At 31.5% G+C, this 26,779-nt stretch overlaps 1 protein-coding gene across 21 annotated transcripts; it reads right to left on the reverse strand.

Annotated features, from left to right (window-relative positions):
- Positions 1–3,332: 3,332 nt before the first annotated feature.
- On the reverse strand, positions 3,333–25,038 carry LOC134707891 (uncharacterized). 21 transcript variants are annotated; one of them, XM_063568007.1, is made up of 7 exons: positions 24,917–25,020; positions 22,363–22,525; positions 20,279–21,478; positions 17,343–17,524; positions 16,196–16,421; positions 14,588–14,737; positions 11,222–13,853 (listed from the first exon to the last, which is right to left on the reverse strand). In XM_063568007.1, exons 2-6 carry the CDS (start codon positions 22,496–22,498, stop codon positions 14,589–14,591), a joined length of 1,893 nt encoding a protein of 630 aa, XP_063424077.1. In that variant the 5' UTR covers positions 22,499–22,525; positions 24,917–25,020; the 3' UTR covers positions 11,222–13,853; position 14,588. The 21 variants fall into 21 exon arrangements, with proteins under 21 accessions (XP_063424095.1, XP_063424094.1, XP_063424093.1 ...); XM_063568006.1 differs by having other exon boundaries at positions 11,222–14,196; XM_063568025.1 differs by lacking the exons at positions 11,222–13,853; positions 14,588–14,737; positions 16,196–16,421; positions 17,343–17,524 and adding exons at positions 3,333–3,463; positions 6,534–6,607; positions 8,244–8,560.
- Positions 25,039–26,779: the final 1,741 nt, after the last annotated feature.

The following is a 26,779-nucleotide window of genomic DNA, read 5'->3' on the forward strand; positions in this document are numbered from 1 at the left end:
ACAAAGATTTAAGTTGATTCTGGACAAAGAAAGATAACTCCAATTAAAAAAAATTCTTGCAGATATTTCTTGCTTACTATACTGGACAAAGAAAGATAACTCTTAATTAAAAAAAATTTGCTATTTCACAATATTGTGAAATTAGATATTTCTTGCCATTGCACAATACTATGCAATTGAAAAGACTTGCTATTGCACAATACTTAATATAATAATTTTAGATCCTGATTTGGACCAACTTGAAAACTGGGCCCATAATCAAAAATCTAAGTACATGTTTAGATTCAGCATATCAAAGAGGCCCAAGAATTTAATTTTTGTTAAAATCAAACTTAGATTAATTTTGGACCCTTCGCACTTTAATTAAGACCAATTTTAAAACTGGGCCAAAAATTAAGAATCTACATACACAGTTAGATTTGGCATATCAAAGAACCCCAATTATTCAATTTTTGATGAAATCAAACAATGTTTAATTTTGGACCTCGATTTGGGCCAACTTGAAAACTGGGCCAATAATCAAAAATCTAAGTACATTTTTAGATTCAGCATATCAAAGAACCCCAAGGTTTCAATTTTTGTTAAAATCAAACTAAGTTTAATTTTGGACCCTTTGGACCTTAATGTAGACCAATTTAAAAAAAGGGACCAAAAATTAAGAATCTATATACACAGTTAGATTCGGCATATTAAAGAACCCCAATTATTCAATTTTGATGAAATCAAACAAAGTTTAATTTTGGACCCTTTGGGCCCCTTTTTCCTTAACTGTTGGGACCAAAACTCCCAAAATCAATACCAACCTTCCTTTTATAGTCATAAACCTTATGTTTAAATTTATAGATTTCTATTTACTTATACTTACGCTATGGTGCGAAAACCAAGAAAAATGCTTATTTGGGTCCCTTTTTGGCCCCTAATTCCTAAACTGTTGAGACCGAAACTCCCAAAATCAATACCAACCTTCCTTTTGTGGTCATAAACATTGTGTTTAAATTTCATTGATTTCTATTCACTTTAACTAAAGTTATTGTGCGAAAATCAAGAATAATGCTTATTTGGGCCCTTTTTTGGCCCATAATTCTTAAACTGTTGAAACCAAATCTCCCAAAATCAATCCCAACCTTTCTTTTGTGGTCATAAACCTTGTGTCAAAATTTCAGAGATTTCTATTAACTTAAACTAAAGTTATAGTGCGAAAACCAAGAAAATGCTTATTTGGGCCCTTTTTGGCCCTTAATTCCTAAAATGTTGGGACCAAAACTCCCAAAATCAATACCAGCCTTCCTTTTATGGTCATAAACCTTGTGTTAAAATTTCATAGATTTCTATTCACTTTTACTAAAGTTAGAGTGCGAAAACTAAAAGTATTCGGACGACGACGACGACGACGACGACGACGACGACGACGACGACGCCAACGTGATAGCAATATACGACGAAAATTTTTTCAAAATTTGCGGTCGTATAAAAATCATTCTGCAAATTTATCAGATTTTTTTTATTTAAAAGAACCTTTTGTAAATTCAGAAATTATTGCGTGCATTTATTATTGTGATTTTGTTTTTTAGACTTAAATGCGATTTTAATTTTTACGATTTTAAGAAATATCCTGTTTAATACATATAAAATATTTTAAAATGCGAGTTTAAATTAATGCGTTTACAACTCTGTAGCATTTTTCGCAATAAAAACCTCGCAATAATTTCTGAATTTACAGTATGTGCAAACTTGTCTTATTTTTTCCCCCCATAGTTTCAACATGTGTGTTTTTGATTTGAAAAAGAAACCATTTTGATTTGAAGAAAACCCATATTAAAAAGCCATACCTTGTTTCCTACACAACAGAAAATTAATATTCTTGATATCCCAAGTATTAAATCTTAGGATTTAAAATTTGTCACTACATGTATCTATAACAGGTCAGGTAAGTAAAAGTAAGGATATAGATCTCACAATTGGAATTATGTCATTATTTCGGTCTAAACCTCAAAAAAAAAATTAATACTGATCTTTTACAATGTCTGTTATGTGTGCCCGCCCATTGGTTTCAGATTTTAGATATATCATTTAAAAGTGTAATAAATCATTTAATACATGTTCAGAAAGACTTAAGCTGTTTCTAATATATATTTCATTTATTGTACAAAAGAACAAAGAAATTTGTTTGTGATTTTTCACTGGTACAAAATGTATATAATAATGAAGAAGAATTATTTGGGCCAAAATGCATGTTTTTAAATAGTCTCTAATCCTATTTTTTACAACTTGATCTATGCAGGATAGGTTTTACTTGCTGTTGAAAGTTGTCCAGTCACCTGTAATTGATCCCATTTTTGATCTTTTGACTATATAAATAGTTATCTCCTTGGCAATCACACCACATCTCTTTATTTTGCATACCCGTAGGCAGGGGGGGGTTGGGGGGTTTCGGATGAACCCCCCTTGAAAACAAATAAGCACTGTTAAAGTCAATGTTCTGTTCGAATTGTGACTGTTAAAGTCGAGTTTGTGAGCCCAACGAACTCCCCTTTGGAAATTCCTGGCTACGGCACTGTTTTGTATCTTTCACTTTCTTAAAAAATAATAACCAACTAATGTGTTGATATTTTGGGAAGATTTAAAAGAGGTATTTATGAATAAAGCATGATTCGATATATATGTATAACCTTATCAATGGATAAAATATGTGTCTCCATTACAACTAGCACTTAATGATGATAATAAACATTTAATGGATGTTGTATTACAAGATCAAAATATTAGAACAGCGATCAAATTTACTGTACTGTGTATTGCTGAGCATTACTGCGTAGTTAGATCATTTTTTTTAATTTTCACCTTCTACATGATTTTTCTGTACGGAAATCACGGGGGGGGGGTCTCTTCCTATATAAAGGTATATACATATGTGCCGCTGGAATGGGTCCCTTTTTTGATCCGTCAAATATATCAATGGGGTGCAATTTTACCGAGGAAATATATCATTAGGTAGTAATTGACCGATTGTGATATATCAATGGGTCATAAATATGTGAATGGGTTATGATTTCGCTGTGAAATATATGTATAGGTAGGGATTTCACAATTATTCAATATATGAATGGGGGGTGTTTTTAAAATCCCAGCTGCACACCTGTACCCAAAATCCCATGTTGAGACCCCCCTGTGACGTAAATAAACCACTGATTGAGTGATTATAGCACTACCCAGTGTAGAGGATACTTGTGATAAATAATCAATGTCTGACAAAAAAAGAAGTGCTTTTAACATAGAAAATAACTTGTCTTTGATCAATAATACTTATAAATGAAATATAATACATGAAATCATACATAAAACTTAAAATAAAGACGCATGATATTTAATTCTTCTCTCAATTGTATGCAAATTGTTGTTGCTGTTTTTTAATCCTCCAACGAATATTTCTGATACTGTGGGACACTGCCTTTGAAAAACTTGTCTGAAAGTAGATGATAATTTCTTGTAATGTCAGCACCATTCTTCTATTCATTCACTTGTCACAAAGTCTTCCATTAATTGGAGTATATACAATACGTAATAAAAATCATAACAATTATACAAACTAAAATTCTGTTCCGTCTTTTGTTATGCGACGAAATTTCTTCCGTAAATTACGAACTTTTTGTGACACATGGTAAGAATATTCAGTCTGAAAGTACAATATTAGTACAAGTTCAGAAAATGATCTGCATAAAAATGAATAACAACAATGTAATAAAAACAAAATTTATGTACAAGTTTTTTAGAGATAGTTCACATTTTGAATATCTGTGCTTGGTGGGCTTTGGCTTTTTTCCTGGCACTCCATCTTAAATTACGAATACTGGCAGATATTGAATGTGCAAGTCCACTCTGAAACAAACAGTACACCTGTCTTCACTGTATTATATAAACTAAACATAGTTGATGAAGATGCCAACTAATTTATAAACAATGATCACTCTTTTAGATTTCCCAAAAAGGCATTCAAAACTCATTAAAATTATCTTTCTATCAGTTAGTTTTCCTCTTTTATAATAAAGTACTGTGACTTCTTTTTTTTCCTGGGTACCAATTTTCGTGGATTGAGGAAAATTTTGGATATTGGATTTTTTGGTTTTGCTAATGTTTGCATACAAGCTTACAGAAAATGTCTAATTCGTTGAAAATTTAAATGAGTGGTTTGCCTGTACCCATGAAAGTTGGTATCCAACAAACAATATTGAATCAACAGTAAAGAATTCAACTTATGAAAAACATTTTAAATAGATACATATTGGTTATAAAATAGTTAACATTTTCTTTCTTCAACTAGTCATCCTAAATAGTCATGCTGGCGAAGAATGATAATCAGCTAATATGGACATTATAATGAACTGTACAATATCCTATGAAGTGGGCCAATGTCTTTTGTTCAATTCTTGTTTTGCTTTCCATCTAATTTTACGAATTTTTGATGATAATCTTAAGGCCAAAAGTGTCTGAAAAGAGAAAACAAAATAAAATCTGTCATTCCCCCAAAATTTGGAGCTATCTAAAATGTTTTGTAAGATGTTGGTGTGTAAACTGTAGATTCATAATATTTTGTGGGATACCGATTTGCACGGATTTTCTGGTTACAGGTGAACAACAAAATAAAAATCTATAGGGGGTCTCATTGGGGGGTTCCGATCCCGGATCCTGCTTACTGTTTTGTCAGATTCCTGTATCCCGCTTACACTATGTAACTAAGCAATTCTCATTTTTTTGTCATTTCCCGGGTCCCGCAAGACCTCATTTCCCGTTTTCATGACACAATAATTTTACTTTCACATGTCACGCTTACAAAAAATTGCAATCCCACGCAAAGGTTAGACCCCAACGAGACCCACTCTATATGCTTGTATGCAGATTTTGACAAAACCACATAACTTGTTTTTATCTTTTCCTCAAACACCAAAAAAATTAAGTATCAACAAACTGAATCCATATGTGTTTATAATCATAGGACACCATTATGATGACTCGCTTACCCTATACCATTACTATTTTAAGTTACCGGTAACAGCCTTATCTTTGTCAAGACGATAATTTCTTTCTTTCACATATGCATTTTAAAAAATAAGTTTTCTTTGTAATGATTATGCATTAATTAATTGTTGACAACAACTTCATGATTATTTTGTTTAAGGTGGAACCTAACACTACAGGGAGATAACTCTGTAAAATCAGCTAAAAGTTTTAATTATGTAGTGTTGTTAAAGCTTCTCAATGATCAAAATAAGTGTTTGTCAAACTGCTATACAACAAGTGTAATTTTTCTGATAAAACAGTTGGTTCAAATGTTTTAGAATTTTTATATTTTTGTCAAAGGGTCAAAGTAAGTACTTCGTCAAAATTTCAAGAAAATTAAACGAGCCAAATTTATTTTAGTTAAAGTGTTGGGTACCACCTTAAACCAATACAACTTAATCAAGAAATTATAGTGATGGTTTTGTGAATAATGAGCTGGGTAAGTATAACAATAATAAGATCTACCATTCTGAATTCCATGTACCTGTACAGAGCTTTTTCTCAAATTGCAATTATCAAAGTAAACTTTGGCAAATCAGATTCCCTGAGTATCAGCAAAAAAAAACCATTACCTGAAAATGCAGACTAGAAACTCTAACCCCTACCTTTGTTGGTGCGGCATAAAAAAATACCCCTATTTTATGTTTCACTACAACCTACTCAAAAATTAAGATACAGGCATACTTTTGTTAACAAAAATGTATATATATTAATATGTTTTCATGATGGCAAGATTAAAGATAACAATTTAAACAAACAGAAAAAAAGGCTTGTAATTTGCAATCACAAGAAAAAAACGTCTTGGTTTGCTTTAGATTTAGGGAGACATTATTACCTAATTATGAATAGGGAGACATTATTACCTTATTATGAATAGGGATACATTATTACCTTATTATGAATAGGGATACATTATTACCTTATTATGAATAGGATACATTATTACCTTATTATGAATAGGGAGGCATTATTACCTTATTATGAATAGGGATACATTATTACCTTATTATGAATAGGGAGACATTATTACCTTATTATGAATAGGGAGACATAATTACCTTATTATGAATAGGGAGACATTATTACCTTATTAAGAATAGGGAGACATTATTACCTTATTATGAATAGGGAGACATTATTACCTTATTATGAATAGGGAGACATTATTACCTTATTAAGAATAGGGAGATATTATTACCTTATTAAGAATAGGGAGACATTATTACCAAAATAAGAATAGGGAGACATTATTACTAAACTAAGAATAGGGAGATATTATTACCTTATTATGAATAGGGAGACATTATTACCAAACTAAGAATAGGGATATATTATTACCTTATTATGAATAGGGAGACATAATTACCAAAATAAGAATAGGGAGACATTATTACCAAAATAAGAATAGGGAGACATTATTACCTTATTATGAATAGGGAGACATTATTACCAAACTAAGAATAGGGAGATATTATTACCATGGTATAGGTTTCTTTCTATCATACCACCGACACCAACGAACCCTCTGAGAAACTTTCTTGGCCATAGCACTCTGGAAAATAGTAAGCAGAAAAGGGGACTTTTTATATCAAGTCTCTTTAACAGGATGATTACACTGCATACAATTTGTTTATAATTCTCAGAGGGTTCATTGTTTATCAGTGTATTGACCTATAATGGTTTACTTTTACAAATTGTGACTTGGATGGTGAGTTGTCTCACTAGCACTCATACCACATCTTCTGATATCTATATAGGAATGAAGTTGTAAGAAAGAAAAATGAAAGAAGAATTCTGAATGTTCAAAGCTACACATAGTATTATAATTTTTAAAACATCTACCAACTTGATTAGGGTTTGATCTTTAACTTCTGATGACTATAACGACGTTTCGATATGTATCTCAATGTCCTCACTTTCTGGGAAACTGATTTGGTAAAAGAGGTCTGAAAAACAGACAAATAAAACTTTGGTCAATTTAAGAGAATGGTTGACAGTAAATTTCAGATACTTTTTTATGATCAAACTGAATATAAAACCAATTCTATTTGTCTGTTTTTTAAACATAAAATTTATTGCCTGCAGACAAAGGACAACTTGATTCAATGCTTCAAAAGAGTAGAGATCAATTAAAATATAAATATTGAATTAGAATAATTATGTGTCCATGGAACATCATCATGCATGCCCAACTTGCACTGTTAACAGCAAAATCTAGATCATAACCTTTATCTGGCATTAAAGTTCACATCATAATGAACATGTGTTGTAATTTTTGAATAGATGTGACCATAACCATGATAACTTCGGGAAAATTATAAATTAATCCAGAACTTTAATCTGAACCTGACCATGCAACCAGAACCAGAAAACACAATGCCACCTGCTAGTGTTGACATGGCATACAAATCGGGGAAGTTATCAGAGGCAGATTTAGGAAAGGGGGGGGGGGAGGGCATTGGACCCCCTTTTTTGGTTGCTTATATAGGGAATCACTGAAGTGTGACTGGGGCAGGCCCCCTCTTAGGCAGTCAGTGGGCCCCCACTTATGAAAATTTCTGGATCCGCCAGTGGTTATTTATTATCCCCAATCCCAAGTGCAACATACACCACACCTTACAGTTAAAGCATTTGATTAGTATATAGATCTTACACCAAAAGTGTTTCATATTTGCAGTTCTTTCAAAAATCAGATGGAAACAAATAAAAATTATATATATATCACAAATATAATGCCAGTTCAGGAATTAAAAAATATATTTTCAATCAAAATCATTAACATGATTAACTTGTACATCCTGATACATTCAACAAAAATCTACCATGTACATCTTTTTCAGAAAATTGGACAGATATAGATAAATATGTACAGTAATCATGGTAATGCAGTTTTGATAACTACATTATCATGATAATATCTCTTGCTTTTGAAGATGGAATAAAAGCTGATAATTTCATTGGATAATTTCATTATTTTATACAGATATTGATGTTAGATGCAGAGAAAAACTGTCAAAATTTGACCATTAAGGATCATTAAGAAATCAAATGCATTTAATTTGTTTGGTTTTCTATAAGTATAAAGGTTTCAGAAATTCACACACACACCACTATAAGCATTTGTGCGAATGTACTGTCAACATGATAACTTTAAAGTTACAAAAATAAATACTGGTATGAATACCTACCCAAGGATTTGGTCCTCTTGAGGTTCCCACACATGGGTACCTTCTGAAGAAACTTTCAGCAAATGCTTGATAGTCATGTTTTCTGGGCACCCCTTTAGATAATAAATGATAGGCACATCTGGTGATGATTTTTGACCACATGTGACGTGATGGTGGTTTGTTGTCCTCCAAAGCTCTCCTTACTATAGGATCTTCAAATGTAGGCAATTCAACGTCCTTCCTGTATTGTCCCATTGCTGAAGCAGGCATACTATATGCTGGATCATCTGAATGGAGATCATTTCCATAATCTGCACTGTCAGATTCATCCATACCTCCTGCACAAATGATAAATATGAGTCAGATTTCTATCCTTTTTGTTTAACTTCTGAATCTTCTGATCCATTTATAATTGAGATTTGAGGAAAAATGGTGTTTTTGTGGATATTTAAGGGATAATGGTGTTTATGCGGATATTTGATTTTTTGGATAAACCAAATTCTCAATACTCATGATACTGACCTACAGGAAATAAGTGCTTAATCATTTGTTCATTAGACATTTTAATTCGTAAGCTTTGTTAAAACATAATATCCGTGAAAATTGGTGTCATAAGAATAATTATGTCTAGATATTATAACGAAAACAATGCTGCTATTATTGTTTTTTTATATGGTTGGGTTGTTGTCTCTTTGACACATTCCCCATTTCCATTCTCAATTATATTAATTGTGACAAGAAAAAGAGTTTGTCTGCTGACATGTGTAAATGGCCTGACAGTAAACATATTAACCCAAGAATTAAGAAATAATTCATGGAAGCCATAGATTATTGGAAATTTACACATGGCCTGGGCCGTGATATTCGAATTTTATCCTGAGCTTGATCTGTATTTTGTGATAATAAGCATTGTGTATAAGTTTTTAAACATTTGGTTGAGACAAACTTGGTTTAAATAACGGAATCAATTTAGCATGTACCAGCACACTACAGCATGCAGGGAAAAAAATGTTTCTTTAAATTCCTTTTTCTAAACTGTTATTTTACAAATGCTTAATAAATTTTTGGAAGCCCTTGCATACTACATATTTTATCTGTTCCAGGGCAACAACTTAAAAAAACTTTTTAGGGGTCTCCTTGTGGTTGGTAAGATGTTGTCCTTCATGTCCTTATTCTAATGATTTTAGATTTAAAAAAAACAGCTGTCGAAATTAGCACTTCATCAGAATATATGCCGTTGAATGATTGGAGGGTCATCTATTGTTTGTTGTTCTGGCATTTTTGTAGATAATATTCCTGTTTCTACCCATGTTGAATAGTCTGCTATGAGTAGACTTTAAAATCAGAATTTAAAGTTTGTTTTTAATGTTAATATCTCAACTGTATAAGGATAGCAATGATAAGCACTCTCATTCTGATATTTGTTAAATCTTTATCAATGCATACTTCAAAAATCTCTAAAATTAATCTTGCAGTTTTGTCAGTACTTCCAAAATCTCAAAATCAAATGCACAAACTATCTTCAGAATTTACAGTAAGCAATAACACTAAAATTAGTACAAAATCATCATTTAAGGGCAATACTCCTTTCTAAAAAATCCATTGTTTGTGTTATAATGGAATTTTGTAGATCATGTATTGAAATGTATTGCTGATAATTTTTTTCTTTAAACAGTTTCTACATATCTTATTGCTTTTTTACAGTTTGAAATTAGCAAACATCGCTATTTAAGGGTAAATAAAATATGGAAGGTTGTATTTTCTAAAGTACTTTATTGAAATGTCTTATAATCTTTAATATTTTATGGGTGGACTGTGGTCAGAGTATTATAAAAGAGCCTCCAATCCGTTTTATCTGGACAACCCTAAGCAGTCACATGAGAAATTTTGTGAAAATTTGATCTTGATCAAAGGAACAGCTTGGTCTATGGTTTCAAGATACAGTGTATAAAACATTTAAATGCCTTTATCCAAATTTTCTCGTTTAAGTCCTGAGTACAGATTTGTTGACTGACAAGGGGGAATACAAACACAATTTTGATACTAGATACCCTAAGGGTTTATTCCCTCAAAGTAAGGTTAACATTGGTTTATTAGTTTAAGAGTTTAGAGACGGATGGATGGATGGCAAATGATGGCAATAGCATAAAGGCCCATGTGAACTAACAGCATTTTTTTTTAATTGGGAAAAGACAACAACATTCGATTTATTAGATAAGGCAATCTAATTATAATTCATTGCCAAAACATGATCTTTTACAGCTTGCTATGCAGTATGAAGTCTGTACCTTGACATATATTCAACTTCTACATCATTTGGTATCTGGTGAAGGGAAGTCTCATGAGCAATCATACACATCTAATTGACTTGATTAAGATAGACAAAACAGAAAAACTTATCCAACTTCAAACTAACATGAAATGTAAATTAACGTTATAATAATATTGCCTATCTGAATTAGCTGACTGCAGTATTGGTGTTAAACTATATAATTGAAATGCAAACAAAAGTTTCTGAAAAATGGATTTTAAATTGATTGTTTGGTCTTTAACTTCACTTTCAGAACTATTTTCCCATGTTTTCTATTTTGTGATGTTCAGTTTATATTGATTCCAGTGTATTTGCAGTGGTGGAAGCTGGAGTGTTCAGTGAAAACCATTGACATTCTGTAAGCAAACTGTCAATCCTAGTCAATTAAGATGGAGTTGAGAGCATACTCAAAACCGCAGTGATGACAGACTAGTGATAAGGTAGTTCCACTACTAAAGTACTAGTTCTTAGACCGATCAGACATCCTTGCCTTTTTTAAATGCAAAACTCAACCAAATCAGGACACAGAGACAGACTTAAAAGGGAAAATCTAAAAGTGGTCAATGCAAGCATATATAAGGAAAGTGCTGACTTGTCAATGCTAGTGCTCAAATAAAGTAATAAAGACAAAACATTAGTCAACCATTTAACATTTTCCAAACATTTATAATGTCAATAAAATGCAATATCAATCTATTTTTCATTTATTTGAATGGTTGAACATATTTAACATGGTTAACAATAAAACTGCATTGTCATGATTGTAACACCTAATCTACACTTTACATTTATACACAACAAATTGTTTTTAAAACTGGCACAAACATGACAAATAAATAATATAATTAATATATAACACTGCATTTTTACTTTGGTGCATGTCCAATGAATAACTGTAATTTGAACAAATGATTTAATTTTGTACAGTTACAATTGATCTTTTTAAAAAGGCTATAAACAAAAAAATAAAACGGTATTAAACTAAAAACACCTCTTCAAAATGGAGGTACAATTTGGTGGGAAACTTTTCTATCAATATTCATTAGATACAACTTAATTCTACCTTAAGCTAGACTGTACATGTATATCACTGTTTACACAGAAATATTATTAGACTGTGCACCAAGTATATAAACTATAAAAAAATCAAAGTCAATTATATGATTGATGGAAAGGGGCAGCTTAATAATCTCCCTGGAAATGAATATATCCAGTACAGCTGACTACCAAATACATGTTTTCTACTCAATTTAACATGTATAAGTGGTTCTCCTGATCAAATAATTTAACAATTGTTTTAACAACTTTGATATCAATGTATACTTGACTCCATCTAGATAAGATAAAAACTTTTCTTGAGTTGCTTAAAATGTAAATGTAGGTTAAAGTGACCCATTTTTCAGTGGAATGATGTATTTCAAGAAGCATGAGAAGAATTCTTACACCACATTATTTAATTATAGGTCCTAAAGTACTGGAATACTGAACTATTTCCTGTCTGTGTGCAGCATTTTTAAATGAATGGGGCAGTAAAGTCAATTTTAAATGGTACAATATTATGGTTTCAAATATTTTGTAAAACAAATATATTTTTGGTTTTCTCATTTCATATTATATAAAATCACTAACAGTAAAACATAATTTTGGAGAATAACCATGATAAGCATGATAAGTATTACCATGTCTATATCACAGACAGGTATTACATTCTCTTTCATCACATGATTGTAAGTACAAATTTATGCATTTATTTTCATTCCAGCCATAGGATTGGCCTGTTAACAATAGGAACTATTCATTCATTTGTCATTGCTGTCTATAAAAAAAACATTTTCAAAATATAAAGGTCAATATGCATATAAAGTCTATCAAAAAGACTGAAAAAAGTTTTGAAGTAAAAAAAGAACGTGGTTAAAACTGATGTACATCGTTTTGAAAATTTGGTGTACATCATTTAAAAAAACTTGGTGTACATTATTTAAAAAAAACTTGGTATCATTAAAACCAATAAGATAAAGAACTAACCACCATAAACAAGATAAACTTACATAAATTCCTATCTTTAGAGTACTTTATAAAAACAATGAAAGCTTGATACAATGTTACAATCGAAAACATTATTTAAAGATGAAACAAATATAACGAATAAAAATAAATGGTTTAATAAAATTGAATCTTCTGATATGAACATGAATGCCTTCAAAAATCACAAGTAAAATCTCCAGTTGAATCGTCCATCTCACTGGCTGCTATACAATCTATCTTGTTGACTTGCTGACCTCTCCAGCATTTGGTATTTGGCCTGTAAAACTTTCTTTGCCCGCCATGATCTAGTACACAAGTTATCACTAATAGCCTTATAAACTTTTGACCTTGTGTGACGACCAAGATTTGTACAGAAATCTAAAACGAGATGTAAAACTTGTATAAGTTATTTTTGATCTGCCTCCAAAGTCCCCACCACTTTTATCTCAACTATATCTCATCTGCTGAAAACGGTAAACATGATTTATGTTGAAAATTTCCCAGGGCGTTGTTTTCTTCTCTGACGCCATGCTCTCATGGACAAACTGACACTCATTGCTCTCTGAACAATTCCACGTCTCTGTCTGCCATAGGAAACACAAAAATCTACAAGAAGATTGGACATCCTGGTTATAATCATTTATGAATGCAGACCCTATGACAGTCACATGACAGTCACATGACAGTTTCTTTCCATAATTTACAACTTTAGAAAACAGTCCCTTTATTCACAAACTACAAAAACTGCTAGTTATTCCAAGTTTGATTTTGATAGGCCATCTTAATATTTCTTTTAAAACGCCATGTTCGCATAGATAAACTATCACTCATTGCTTTCTTCACTTTGACCTTGGAGTGGTGACCTTGTATAACAGCAAACTCTAAAAAAGATGGAAATTTCTTGAGTAACAGCCATATTTATATTTGTTGTACTTCACTTCCATTAAACCATGTAAACTAATCAAGTCATTTTTAAAAGTACGATAAATCCAGATCCACTAAAAATAGCTTTCTTGTCAGTTTACATCCTAAATAATTTGGAATTTACACATAAATTTTCTTCTTTCTCTAGTAGTTCTGTTTGTGATACTACTTCCCAATGTTTGGCGAACTTGTGACCTTATATGACGACCATTTCTAACACAAAACTCTAAAATAAAAAATGTTTCATGATTTTAGTCTCCTCATTTTAGCCAAAATTCGTTGTCTTTCCAAAGATGTTGCTTTGGATACTGTACTTCCCAATACTTGTCGCACTTTAGCTCTCGAATGTTGACTATGCGTTGTACAAAAATCTAAAATTAGAACAAAAAGTGTTCAGTAAAGAAATGCATTGGGTAACAATGTTCCATCCAGTTCAGTCCATCTAATATCAATAAATAACTGCAATGTTGGAATAATGCTAAATTTTCAGTTCCAAAAACTAGTCAAATATAAAAATCTCCATTCATCAGTTAACAAGTTTCTGGTACTATTTTTTTAGTTCATAGTTCAGACGACCAGAATTAGCTGCTTTCCTAAATTTGACCACACTGGACATTATTCTTTGTCTTTCAATCCATGTTGCCTTAGAAACACAACTGCCCAACACCTGTCGTACTTTAGCTCTAGGGTGACGACTATGACATACACAAAAATCTAAAACAAAGAGAAACAGGTGTACTGTAAACCAAAACAATTAGTCAGAAAAAGTAACATCTGCCACCAAATATTTATTTGCCATACAAGAAATATCTCTGAAAATTCTGAAATAACTGAATATTATTCATGATACTATAGCATTTTGGCTGCTTCAAAAATACCCCAAACATGAAACTGTAAAAGAATCAAAATCTTTATAATTTGTAACCTGGACTAATGGAGAGACGTGACACACACATCAAAGGATGACAATAGCTGAAAAGACCCAAAAGACAAGGTTTCAGAACTAAAAATGGCGTAAAAAGGACCTCAATTCTATTTTTTTTTAGAATGAAACAGGAGTTTATCCAAAAACAAAGTGATCATAAAAATCAATTTTATAGAGCACCTTAAAATTTCTTGTTGTCTTGAGTTGAACCCCATTTCATGTATAACATTTCTATTTTCTTCTTTTCTTTATAAAGTCTGGATGACAAACTTCTATCAATAACAGTTTTACAAACAGATCTCCTATGTCTGCTATTTATTTCACAAAAATCTGCAATTGATTAGAGTAAAATATTTAAATTTGTAATCTATACATTGCATTATGTATATTAGGAAAAAATGTCCCTTTCTCAAAGCAAATCATAGGCAAAATAACTACTGTAAATTCAGAAATTAATGCGATGTTTTTATTATTGCGAAAAATGTGACAGAGTTGTAAACGCAATATTAATTTAAACTCGCATTTTGAAATATTTTAGATGAATTAAACAGAATTTTTTATCAAAATCGTAGAAATTAAAATCGCATTTAAGTCTAAAATAACAAAATCGCAATAATAAATAGTACTGTAAATTCAGAAATTATTGTGATATCTTTATTATGAAACAGGTCGAGTTTAGCAATGTAAAGACCTCACAAAATGATATCTGACAGATATATATATATCTGTATGTAGATTTTTCTGAAATCACAATAACAATAATTTATTTCACATTTTGTCCATTCTTCAATAATAACAATATTAAATGCCACAATAATTTTTGAATTTACAGTTCTTTAAATCTCGTTGGCTTCTGAAAAAGTAGAAATCTGAACAAAAAAACATGTTAATAGGCAACTGCTTGGTCTCATGTACACTTCACTGGAAAAAAACAAACTAAACAGTTATTTAAATCTAATTTCAACTATATCAAGACATACACATTTTTGAGAATTTCAGATTTTAACCATAACAGCACTTGATAATTCTTACATATGTGAATTTACTACTTAAAACAGGCCATAATATTGACATTCATCCTGATATCAGAGCATCAAAATAGAGGAATCATGTTTTCCAATTATCTTTTTTATGCACTCATTGTGTTATAACCAACTTAATTTATATTTTGTGTTGTTGACAATAGCATTAAGTTGGTAGATTCTAGAATAAAGAAAGTCCATTACTTTCTCTCTGTAGTCTTTGTGTGTTTTTACCTCCTGGTTTCTTTCCCAGATTTTTAGTTTCTATCATTTTTTTACAGAATTTTTATTCAAAGAATTAGAAGGACTCAATAGATAAGATTTTCCATCTGATGAGGCTTAATTTAAAAGCTAGGTTTTGACATTATGTAATGTGAATCCAGATGTTAATGTGAGATTTTTATTATTGCGAAATATGCGACAAATTTGTTAACTCAAAAAATTTAACTCGCATTTTTAAATATTTTATATCAATTAAAAATGATTTTTCTCAAAATCGTAAAAATTAAAATTGCATTTAAGTCTAAAATGATAAAATCGCAGTAATAAATGCACGCAATAATTTTTGAATTTACAGTATTGACAACTGAATTCTAGCTCTGGTTGGTAGTGCATTGTCCAAGAGTACAATAGATCTTGTCTATTTGATTGTTGTCTCAATGATGTTTACCCAAAATGCATTAAAAAGTATACACATTTCTATATATACACATTTCTATATATACACATTATAGACACATCATAATATCTATGACTATGTTATTACCTAAAATGGCCTCTATAATCTGTTGATTTAAAATTTTCTTCCCTCTTCCAGCTTTAGACAATGTAGCACCAACAAGTTCCTTCCTTGACCAGAATACATTAAGAAGATATCGAGCCATCTTTTCTCCATTGTATGTCCCTGTCTGACTCTCAGTTCCAATTTTAAATGCTTGTTGTATTGTTCTTTCATAAACATAAACACTACTTCCATTTACAAGTTCAACCATCTGGAATGTAGACACAATTTTATCATGTGTTTGTGTTGTAATGTAAAACCTATTTTTGTGTTTATATATAATACATGCAAATGTAATACATTTTACCTAACTTTTTGTGTTGTGATGTAATACCTAGCTTACTTGTGCTTAATGGAAAACTTAATTTATGGTGTTTTGATGTAAACCTAGATTTTTGTGTTATAAAGTATTCTTAGCTTTTTGTGCTTTTTAATGTAAACCTAGCTTTTTCTGTTTAAATGTATTAACTAAGCTTTTGTTTTTATTTCAATGTACAGGTAATAAATACCTAGCTTGCATGAAGTTTGGTTGATATTAGGATTTGTGCATGTAATCAATATCTGAATCTTACTCAAGACTGTTTGCCATTGTTTCAATCATGGTTTATGCACTGTTTCAATTATCACTGATAAGAAGTTATTAGATTAAAGGTAAACAATTCAAAATTTATAACAAGACTCATATAAAAAAGGTTTGTAGTATTTTCACTATATGTAATTGATATGTATATTGAATACTAATATTTCAGTGAGACAGTGTTTCAGTTTAAATGAAGTCTATATCCAATTGTCTTGTACTCAAATGGACAACATCATGGACATCACCAAGCAAGCTTAAGTTATCGTTACACTCATGACTTAAATGTATACGCTTATACTGTTCATTATTTAATTTCTCTGGTGTCAAAATCTTTTTCTGCCGATCTATTTTTGATAGTTCAAACATGGTTAACCAAGTAGTCTCCAAAATTTGAACATGGTAATCCTACATATATGTTTTGCTTCTGCAGGCTTTTTAATCAACCAGGCAATTATTTTTTTCTACCATGTGACTGTTATATGTGCAAATATATGCAAGTATATAATCTATTGAAACAGATGCCTTATATATGCAGTTGTACTTTTAAATTACCTGGAATGCTTTTGCTGTTTCTGGATCAACCAGTCCTTGTCTAGGTAAGTCACCTGATGGTACTGGCAAGTCATGTGACCTTTGTTGTACAGAATCATGTGATCTCTGTAGACTAGAATCATGAGACTGTATCGATAGGTCAGAAACTGTATCCATCCCTGAAGGTCGAGTATCTGTATTCCCTACACAAATATATAATAATAAATACAGTTCAATTGGTTTTTTTTGTTTCAATAACCACTTCATATAACTATTCTGTAAATTTTTATAAGATTGCACTATTCAATTGGACACTTACATACTCTAACCATGAAAAATTTGTAAGGGTTCCGCAGAACCCAGTGTCTCGCCTACTTTTGCTGTAAATCGCAGCCTCAACAAAAATGAGGGTAAAAAGGAATAAAAATATTCCTCTTGATACTATCTTTTGATTGTAAGAAGCTTCTGTCCAAGTTTGGTAAAAATCTAGGATAGTTAATGAATCTAATAAATGTTTTGAAAACTTTTAACTGCAGACTGTATGTAATGTTAACTGGAAGAAAATCTCTGCAGACTGTATGTAATGTTAACTGGAAGAACATCTAAGTCCATTTAAAAGTAAAATACAAAAAAAATGGAGTTATCTTTTTACAAAATTTACTTCTGGATACTATCTTATGATCATAAACAAGCTTCTGTCCAAGTTTGGTACAAACCCAAGATATTTTAAGAAAGTTATTAAAATTCTAAAAACTGTAACCACAGAGTGAATGTTATGTTTCCCTGCAGAAAAACTAAGTTCATTTAAAAGTAAAATACGGAAAAATTCAATTAATTTTTTTACAAAATTTACTTTACTATCTTATGATCATAAACAAGCTTCTGTTCAAGTTTGGTACACACCCAGGATAGTTTAAGAAAGTTATTAAAATTCTAAAAACTTTAACCACAGGGTGAATGTTATGTTTCCCCGCGGAAAAAAACAAGTCCATTTATATGTAAAAAATGGAAAAATGGAATTTTATTTTTACAAAATTTACCTCTGGATACTATCTAATAATCATAAACAAGCTTCTGTCCAAGTTTGGTAGAAATCAAGTACAGTTTAAGAAAGTTATTAAAATTTCAAAAACTTTAACCACGGAGTGAATATTTGTTGACGCCGCAGACGATGACGGAATGTAGGATTGCTTAGTCTCACTTTTTCGACTAAAGTCGAAGGCTCGACATAAAGGAAATAAAATTGAGAATGGAAATGGGGAATGTGTCAAAGAGACAACAACCCGACCAAAATAAAAAAACACAACAGCAGAAGGTCACCAACAGGTCTTCAATGTAGCAAGAAATTCCCGCACCCGGAGGCGTCCTTCAGCTGGCCCCTAAATTCATTGATTGAGATCTATTACCTATTCATGCTCCAGTTATAACTTATATATACATTACTAATTTTTGAAACCTCTAGCTATAATAGTTTCTACATTTAGTACCAGATAGATGCATTTGAAATGATTTCATGTTGTTCCTGTTTTTTTATTATGTTTATCATGTTTATATACATATATATATTGTTTGGAAAACTTCTTGTACAAAAAAACTTTATAACAAACCATCATGATACGTTTTCTTTTTTTAAATTATATTTATAACTTCCTACATATACCATGTATACATCATGTACATGTACACCATGTACATGTTTGTGGGTGCCCAATTGATCTACTGTGGATACATTTGTTTTTGTTGATATCATGTTTCCTGATTTGATGCAAATTTGTATTCTCACATCCATGGATACCATTTTTTGCGGTTTGCAAAATGCAAAGACTCAATGCATCCAAATTACCATACAATTGAAATTTAAAAAGGATTTACCAATGAAATGCACAAAAACTTGCATCAAACAAATTACAATGAATCTACAGTATTCTTAATTCATAGTACATGTACTGTAATATATGCTGAATACTAGATACTTTCAAATATAACATATATATAAACTTAACTTACAAATGACTTAAATAAGTAAATACCTAATGTCTGTGTGGATAAACATCAGGTTCTTCATTCAACTTTCTTTATATGATAAATTCTCTAGCGGGAATGTTAAACAGCCGAGTACCCAAATCAGCCACGACACGTTTCCTTCTTTTAAAGTATCGAAATTACATCTTTTTTTTCATAAAATATTATTAACTTTAAATAAAGGAAGTACCCAAATCATCCATTGTTTATGCACATTAATATCATGCATATGGTAATGAAGTTTAAATAAATTATAAATCTGACATTAAAAAAAAAATCAAAAAAATTTACAAGTAAGATGAGTAAAGTGGTTTTTTTTCTTTTTGAAAAAAAATTATGCAAATACGTACATTGCTTAAAATTAAAAATTGAAATTAAAAATGTTATTATATATATGCACTTGTATTATTTTTGTCATATTTAAAAATTGCTCTTACAATTGACAGAACGATTTGGGTACAGTGGATAATTTGGGTACTCCTTCCATGTGATTGATACTTAAGGTCCTTGTTATTATAATTTTGAGACACAGTATTTTTCCTTTAGTTCACATTTGCATTGAAATTTTCTCTACAATAACAAGAATGAAGTCTGACACTGAAATCAATGAGCATTACTATTTATAGCATGTAAATTCTATTCATTGTTATCAATGATGTCCAGTGTTATAATAATGAATAAAAATTTACATGCTATAACATGTATAAATAGCCCTCATTTTTATCAGCTTTCAGGAAATATAATGATTGTGATATTCAGTAATAATATCAATGGTGGACAAATAGCGATCATTATGATTGACATGAACCTAGATTGACATGTCATGTATCTAACTTCTAATACAACATTTATGTTGTATCCTGCAGACATTACTCTTTAATGCTGTCTTGGGTAAGGTCATATTCATTTTTGACTGAGATAGATTCTGATCTTACCTACGAAGAAAGAGTCTGCAACACTATCATCAACTTCTGTTTCTATTTTGATTTCCATGGTATCTGACGATGAATGTGCTGAGTTCTGTGAAATATTTATATTGTCAATGTTTGCATGTAATGCTATTGGTACCGCTGAACTTGAAGTAGAGGTTTGTTGTGAATAAGGTAATTTTTGTTCACTTATGTTTGTCTGACGTGAATGCTGCTCACTTAAAGTCTGACGAGAATGTTGCTCACTTAAAGTCTGACGAGAATGTTGCTCACTTAAAGTCTGACGTGAATGTTGCTCACTTAAAGTCTGACGAGAATGTTGCTCACTTAAAGTCTGACGTGAATGTTGCTCACTAAAACTACTAATATGATCACTTTCTTGGATTTTAGGAGGCTGCTGCTGCATCGGAGGAGGGCGAACATCCGACTGCCCTGAGGATTGCCTAATTTGAGATTGAGAACTGGCGTTATCTGCTCCTGTTCGTATTTCATTGAATTGTACTGCTTGTGCTATCATTTCATCCAAATTAGCCAAGTTTGAAGGTGCAACTAAAGGTGGCGGTGGTGCACCTAATGCAAATTTTCTGTTGGCGAAAGTCGGTGGAATATTTCTTGATGGTGATGACATATAACTAGATGAGAATGTTGGGGTGGTAACAGATGAGGTGGTTGTATATATTGCTGTACCCATCGATAATGATGGTCTATTTTTTGGTTTTTGAATTGGACGAATGTTTGAATGGATAATGGGAGTACTTGTTTTATTGATATTTGATGTAATAAACATTTTTTCCGTAGGTGATGGCACATCTATTTCTATAACATCATCTTGTCTACTTTTGTCTCTCTCGACCTGAATATTTGGTGATTTTTCGTGATAAGATGTGTTTTGATAACTTTTTTTAAGTGACATATCATCTGGTGGTCGTAACATTCTTGCTGAGTTTTGTTTTCTACTAATTTCTGCGTGTGACAAGTCAATGATGCCAACTTCTCCTCTCATGCTTTCTGATTCCTCCATTGGCTGGGCATTTTTTGTTTCCCTCGTGACATTTCTATGGCTTGCTGGAGAAGAGTGGATGTCAGAATAAAAATGTCCATCATTAGAATGCTTGTTACACGTTCTACATGGTGCTGGGATTGGTGCTACATCACTCGTAGAGTCTTCTTCTTCTATCCACTTGGGTTTTGTCTTTGTATGATGATCTATTTACAATATAAACATGAACGTAAACATTTTACACAATTGTATTCAATATCATGAATATATGCATATTTAGATTATACAGTACATGTACCTGTTGTTCATAAATCTTACTTTCAATAAAGCATACATGCAATTACATTTTTCTTCACTCATGAATACTTGACCATACCTGGTTTAAACTTTTTTGTTTGTCTCAGCATATTTCATTTTGAATTTGAACTCCTTATAATTTCATGTACATGTATTTTGTCTTATTAACTCAGTCATTGTGTCAGCGTTCTGCCTAGAACATATGTATGTGTGTATTTCAAGCATCTTTTTTTTCAATAATAAGCTAATAACTTATTGATTGCATATATCATGTATATATTTAAATTGTACATTTTGCATTGTTGATTTTAGTACTAAACATGCTAAAATTGCATTTAGTACTAAACATGCTAAAAAATTAACGGCAAAATACTGTCTCATGTGTATGTTTCTCATGCAAAAAAACAGGTTTCCAGTTTTCTGGACTAACTGTTCACAAGTATAATGGTGCACTGGCTGAAGGAGGATCATAATCATAGCATAAATGTAAAATATCTGCAGCAAAAAAAAAAAGGATTACAGATTTCATATGGCAATTCATGTTTTGGATTCCAAAATTTGGAATTTTTACATTTCAAGATTTTTCTGTACAATTATATGTAAACCATTTCTTCTGGATGAAACTTCCACCCCCTTGTTAATCAGATATCTTGGTTTTTTTTTAAACTGCATATATTTATATATATATAGCCATTAATGTCTTTTCAGGAGGGATGGTTCGTGAGAAATATTTTTGACAGAAAAACATTTAACAATTTTGTCATATATCCTTCCTCCAGAGCTAACAACATACCTAAGACCATGTACCCTTTAATCTTGAACTCTGACAATTTGAGATCCAGCCACATGACAAACTGAGTAAGGGTCCATGGTTGAGCCTCCTTGACCAGTCCAGAAAAGTCCTCCTTTATCTTACAAAGATCAATCATTTCTGTTATTCACTTCTGTAGTTTAATCTAAAATAAATAATTTCAACATTAATTCTATTGTTATTTATATTTTTTAAAGTTGTAGGCCAAAAAAAATTATATGTCTGTTTACGGTTACCCGACCGACCCTATTCTTAGCGCCAACCCTAAGCCATTTTCTTTTCTTCCTAAAGTGAAAAATAAACTGAAGTCGTGCTAAAAGTGAAGATAGTGTTGCCTGATACATCCCAATATTCATAATCATGAGTATGATAGCTGTTTTAAGGAAATTTGCGACTCATGTGATGAAATAAACATTTTGCAGCCATTTTTTCTGAATCAATAACAAAGGAAAATAGTCCAATCATAAAAAATACGGGTAAACTCAGCCCATGGACAACTCCGAACAGGGCAAGACGGACCGCACAACTCAAAATCATCATTTGCCTACCTACCCTATTTATTTTGATGATGTAACCTTAAACAGACATATATTTTTTGTTGGCCTTATGGACATGATGGTAGCCACCTTCAAGAGTTTGTTACCATGGTTACCCTTTTGAGCACCTACATGTAATATCACCCCTGGTTTTTTTTATGGGGTTAATTTTTGCAGATTCTTGTTTTTTTATGTTGTGTTTTGAATACTTTTAATTCATCTTGAAACATGTTAAATACAAGAAATGTATTTCATTAAAAAAAATACATTTCTTGCCATGACATAATCTTGTCTTTTTTTTCAACTGAGGAGTTTATCATGTTTATGAGTCTTAATTATGATAATGTTCACCTCTTAAGCAGTGTATTAAAAACCAAGTTAGAATCATTCTTTGTTTATTTAACATGTACAATGCTCCATTAATCAAGAGATGAAGAATGGTTAAATTATCGCTGATCAAGATAGTCTCCTTTGATAAGAAGCAAGATATCTCGCCCCAGTGTCATATTGCCCCAATTACCACAAGATCTCCCAACTTTGGTTCATCAACCAGGGGTTCAAATTAGCAGTGGCCCAAGGTACACAACCTTCCACTTTTGAAAGCAGACTTTTGTTTTGGTTACAATCTACGTCCGACGAACCTTCAATTTGAAAGAATTATTTTTAAAAATGACAGATTTGCAACAAAATTTAAATGGAAAGTTGTCTATCATGTCTATTGAACCAATCTTTTAGAAAAGTTGTTCTAAAAGAACTTTTTCCCCGGGCCAATTTTGGTTAAAAAATCTAAGTTGTTTCTTTTTCTATCATAACAACAGTAAAATGGACCCCTGTCTGAGTCTTTCATTTAGGGATATACCTAATTTTATTGTGTCATATGATTTTCGTAGAGGGGGTTCCAACGTTTTTTCCTGTTATTTATAATAATTATTAATACTAGAACACACCCGTGATATCGCGGGTCCGTGACTAAATTAAAGTATATAACAATAGTATTGTCATTTGATAAAGTCATGCCGATTATAAGATACACAGTTTTCTCTGCTTTCAAATCTTTCTGTTTTAACCCGTCGAACTGGAACTTATCAATTATTGGTAATATTAATTGTTTGGAAAACAAAGGGTCCTGGAATGGAGTATTTTTTAATCAACTGTATTGTCCTACATTAGTTATAAATCAAGTTGAATTCTTTGATTCGCTGTTTTACGTCATGCATGTCATGTCCGTTAACAAATTGAAAACTGTACCTATACGCCTTATTTTTAGTCCAGATTTTTAGTATTCATATTGTTATTTTAGAAAGTCTAACTGTTCAAAATACTACGATAGGTAACAATTTGACAATTAAGTAGTGGCACCCCTGTGATTATGACCCGTGTAATACTATATAGCATATTAATCCTGAATACACCGTTTGGTGGTGCGCCTGTCAGATGCGGAACGTACAGATAAGGTAATCGGTAACAGGTGAATATACTATTGGTATCGGTGTCGGACTCGACCCGGAACTTCTTAATTATTGGCAATATTAATTACGTGGAAAACAAAAGGGCCTGGAGTGGTGTAATTTTCAATCTACACCTTTGTACTATATTAGTTTTATATAAAGTTGAATTCTTTGATTCGTCGTTTTTACGTGATGACGGCTGACAAATTGGACCTTGTAATTTTAGTATTATAGATAAATATAATCTATGAATGAATTAAAATGTAATGCATTAACACTTTTCCATGTGCACCTGTTGTCTGTACTTAGAGCACATTTTGTGTTGTTGAAACGATTATAATAGGAAAAAAATAATGAACCTTTTAAAAGGTGGTCCAACCAAAACAAAGCTCCTGGGTTTGTTTTTTTTTTAAATAAAGGGAGACAACAGTCACGGTAAAAGTAACGCATGATTTAAACTTCATCCTCTCCTTCAGCATACATGCATGCAATTTTCCGTCTTAGCATATATTCTACCTATTTGATTACTGCATGGATATTATAGGACATTACCTGAAACAATAACGTAGTTCAGACTTGAAATTAGTCTAATAACGCGACAAATACTTGTACAGCTTCCTTTTCATAGATGTCGCTACTGTCGGAGACAAACTGTTTCCCTGTCTGAAAATAGGTCAACTCGTCCCTCTTAAACGACCTCAGTTCGGTTTCTTGTATATTCCTCCATTAATTGTTGAGCACTACCCAAAGGGTATAATTTAAGCAACTATACACATTAAAACATAAGGAAACATTTAATTATATACAGATGACTGAATTTGGTTATAATAATCACCAGAAAATAATGAATAGCATGATTAATTCATAAAATTGTCAGGCATAAAGTTTAAAAAAAAATATAGATATAATAGTTCATAATGTGTAAGAAAACGTGCTATACATACATCAGAATCTATAATGAAAAGGTTATTCTATAAAACTTGTGTAAAAGGGTTGGTGTTTGGAATTTTTTAAACATATATACATAAATTTTCTTCACAGTTTAAATTTACTATATGGAGATTTTGTCATTATTCTTTACATTATACTTGATATCTTAAAACCAGAGACATATATACGTATAAGTCATAATTATAATAGTAAGATGATGTAAGATAAGATGAGAAAGATAAGATGGCTGCCGACGTAGATGGTCGTGTTTTATCGTCTAGTGATTTCAACAGTGAAATTTCTGATTTAAATGGAACTACAAACATTGAAAATGAGCCTGATGGTTTACAAGATGGTTTACAAGAAGTTCACGATGATAATTTCAGGGAGTATTTACCCCAAAACAGCCAAATTGTCCAAATTTTGACCGAGATAAACACCCCCAGTCGTTCATATGTAAACAACAATGACACCATTGACGAATACTCAGAAACTCAGAACTCTCAAATAGCCGATTTTGTACCGAATCAAGAATTTATATCCTTGTTAGACCAAGAACTCTCTGATCTTCCAAGAGATTCATATGTATTAAAACTTATTGAGTTGACCCATGATTCTGAGAATACGATAACTTGGTATCGTACTATCTTGGCGAGCAGAGCGAAATCCATCCATGGGTGTCCGACGGGAAAACTTTTTACCCGAAAAAGCACAAACAGAAGTTCCTCTACACAAAAATATGCAAAAGACTGCTACATAATATATATGTTCATTAACGGTGATGATTCGAGCATTGATGATGTTTTCAGAAAAGTTGACCATAACTCAATTAGTGACCAAAGTAAAGCTGTGACCCATGAATGTAATATCATCGAAATGAGGGTAACTGTTCAAACTCTCCTTGAAAGAGTAGTACTATAAGAGAAAAACGAAATCGAAAATAAAAGAATTATCAAAAACATAAAAACTGAAAACGACAAATTAAAAACAGAACTTTCGAGCACGAATGAGCGATTAAACCAACACTTAATCAATTGTGAACGTAAATCTACACAGTATGACGCAAACCACAAGCTAATAAACCAACAATCCAAAGCTATTGGGGAATTTGACTTTAATTCGTATACAGCTAATGTAAAACGGTTTGACTCCGAACTTGAGCGACATTATATAAATAACACATAGCTGAGAGGGTGATAGAGCAGATTGGTACCCCGAGAAAACATTGTCAACCGCGGCGAAGCCAAGGTTGACAATGCCTTTTCGAGGGGTTCCAATCTGCTCTATCACCCTCTCAGCTATGTGTTATTTACTTTATTATACTGAATGTCCTTTCATTAATGGCTTTTACAGATTACTTTTATTTTAAAAGTATTTTCTATGACGTCACGTTCATAACAACGTTACGGGCATTAGAAAAAAACAACAAAAGTCAAGCAAGATGTTTTATTTTATTTATTTTAACAGTCGATAATAAAATCTGAG

The sequence above is a fragment of the Mytilus trossulus genome, chromosome 2, assembly GCF_036588685.1.
Source record: "Mytilus trossulus isolate FHL-02 chromosome 2, PNRI_Mtr1.1.1.hap1, whole genome shotgun sequence".
In the NCBI taxonomy this organism is placed as follows: domain Eukaryota; kingdom Metazoa; phylum Mollusca; class Bivalvia; order Mytilida; family Mytilidae; genus Mytilus; species Mytilus trossulus.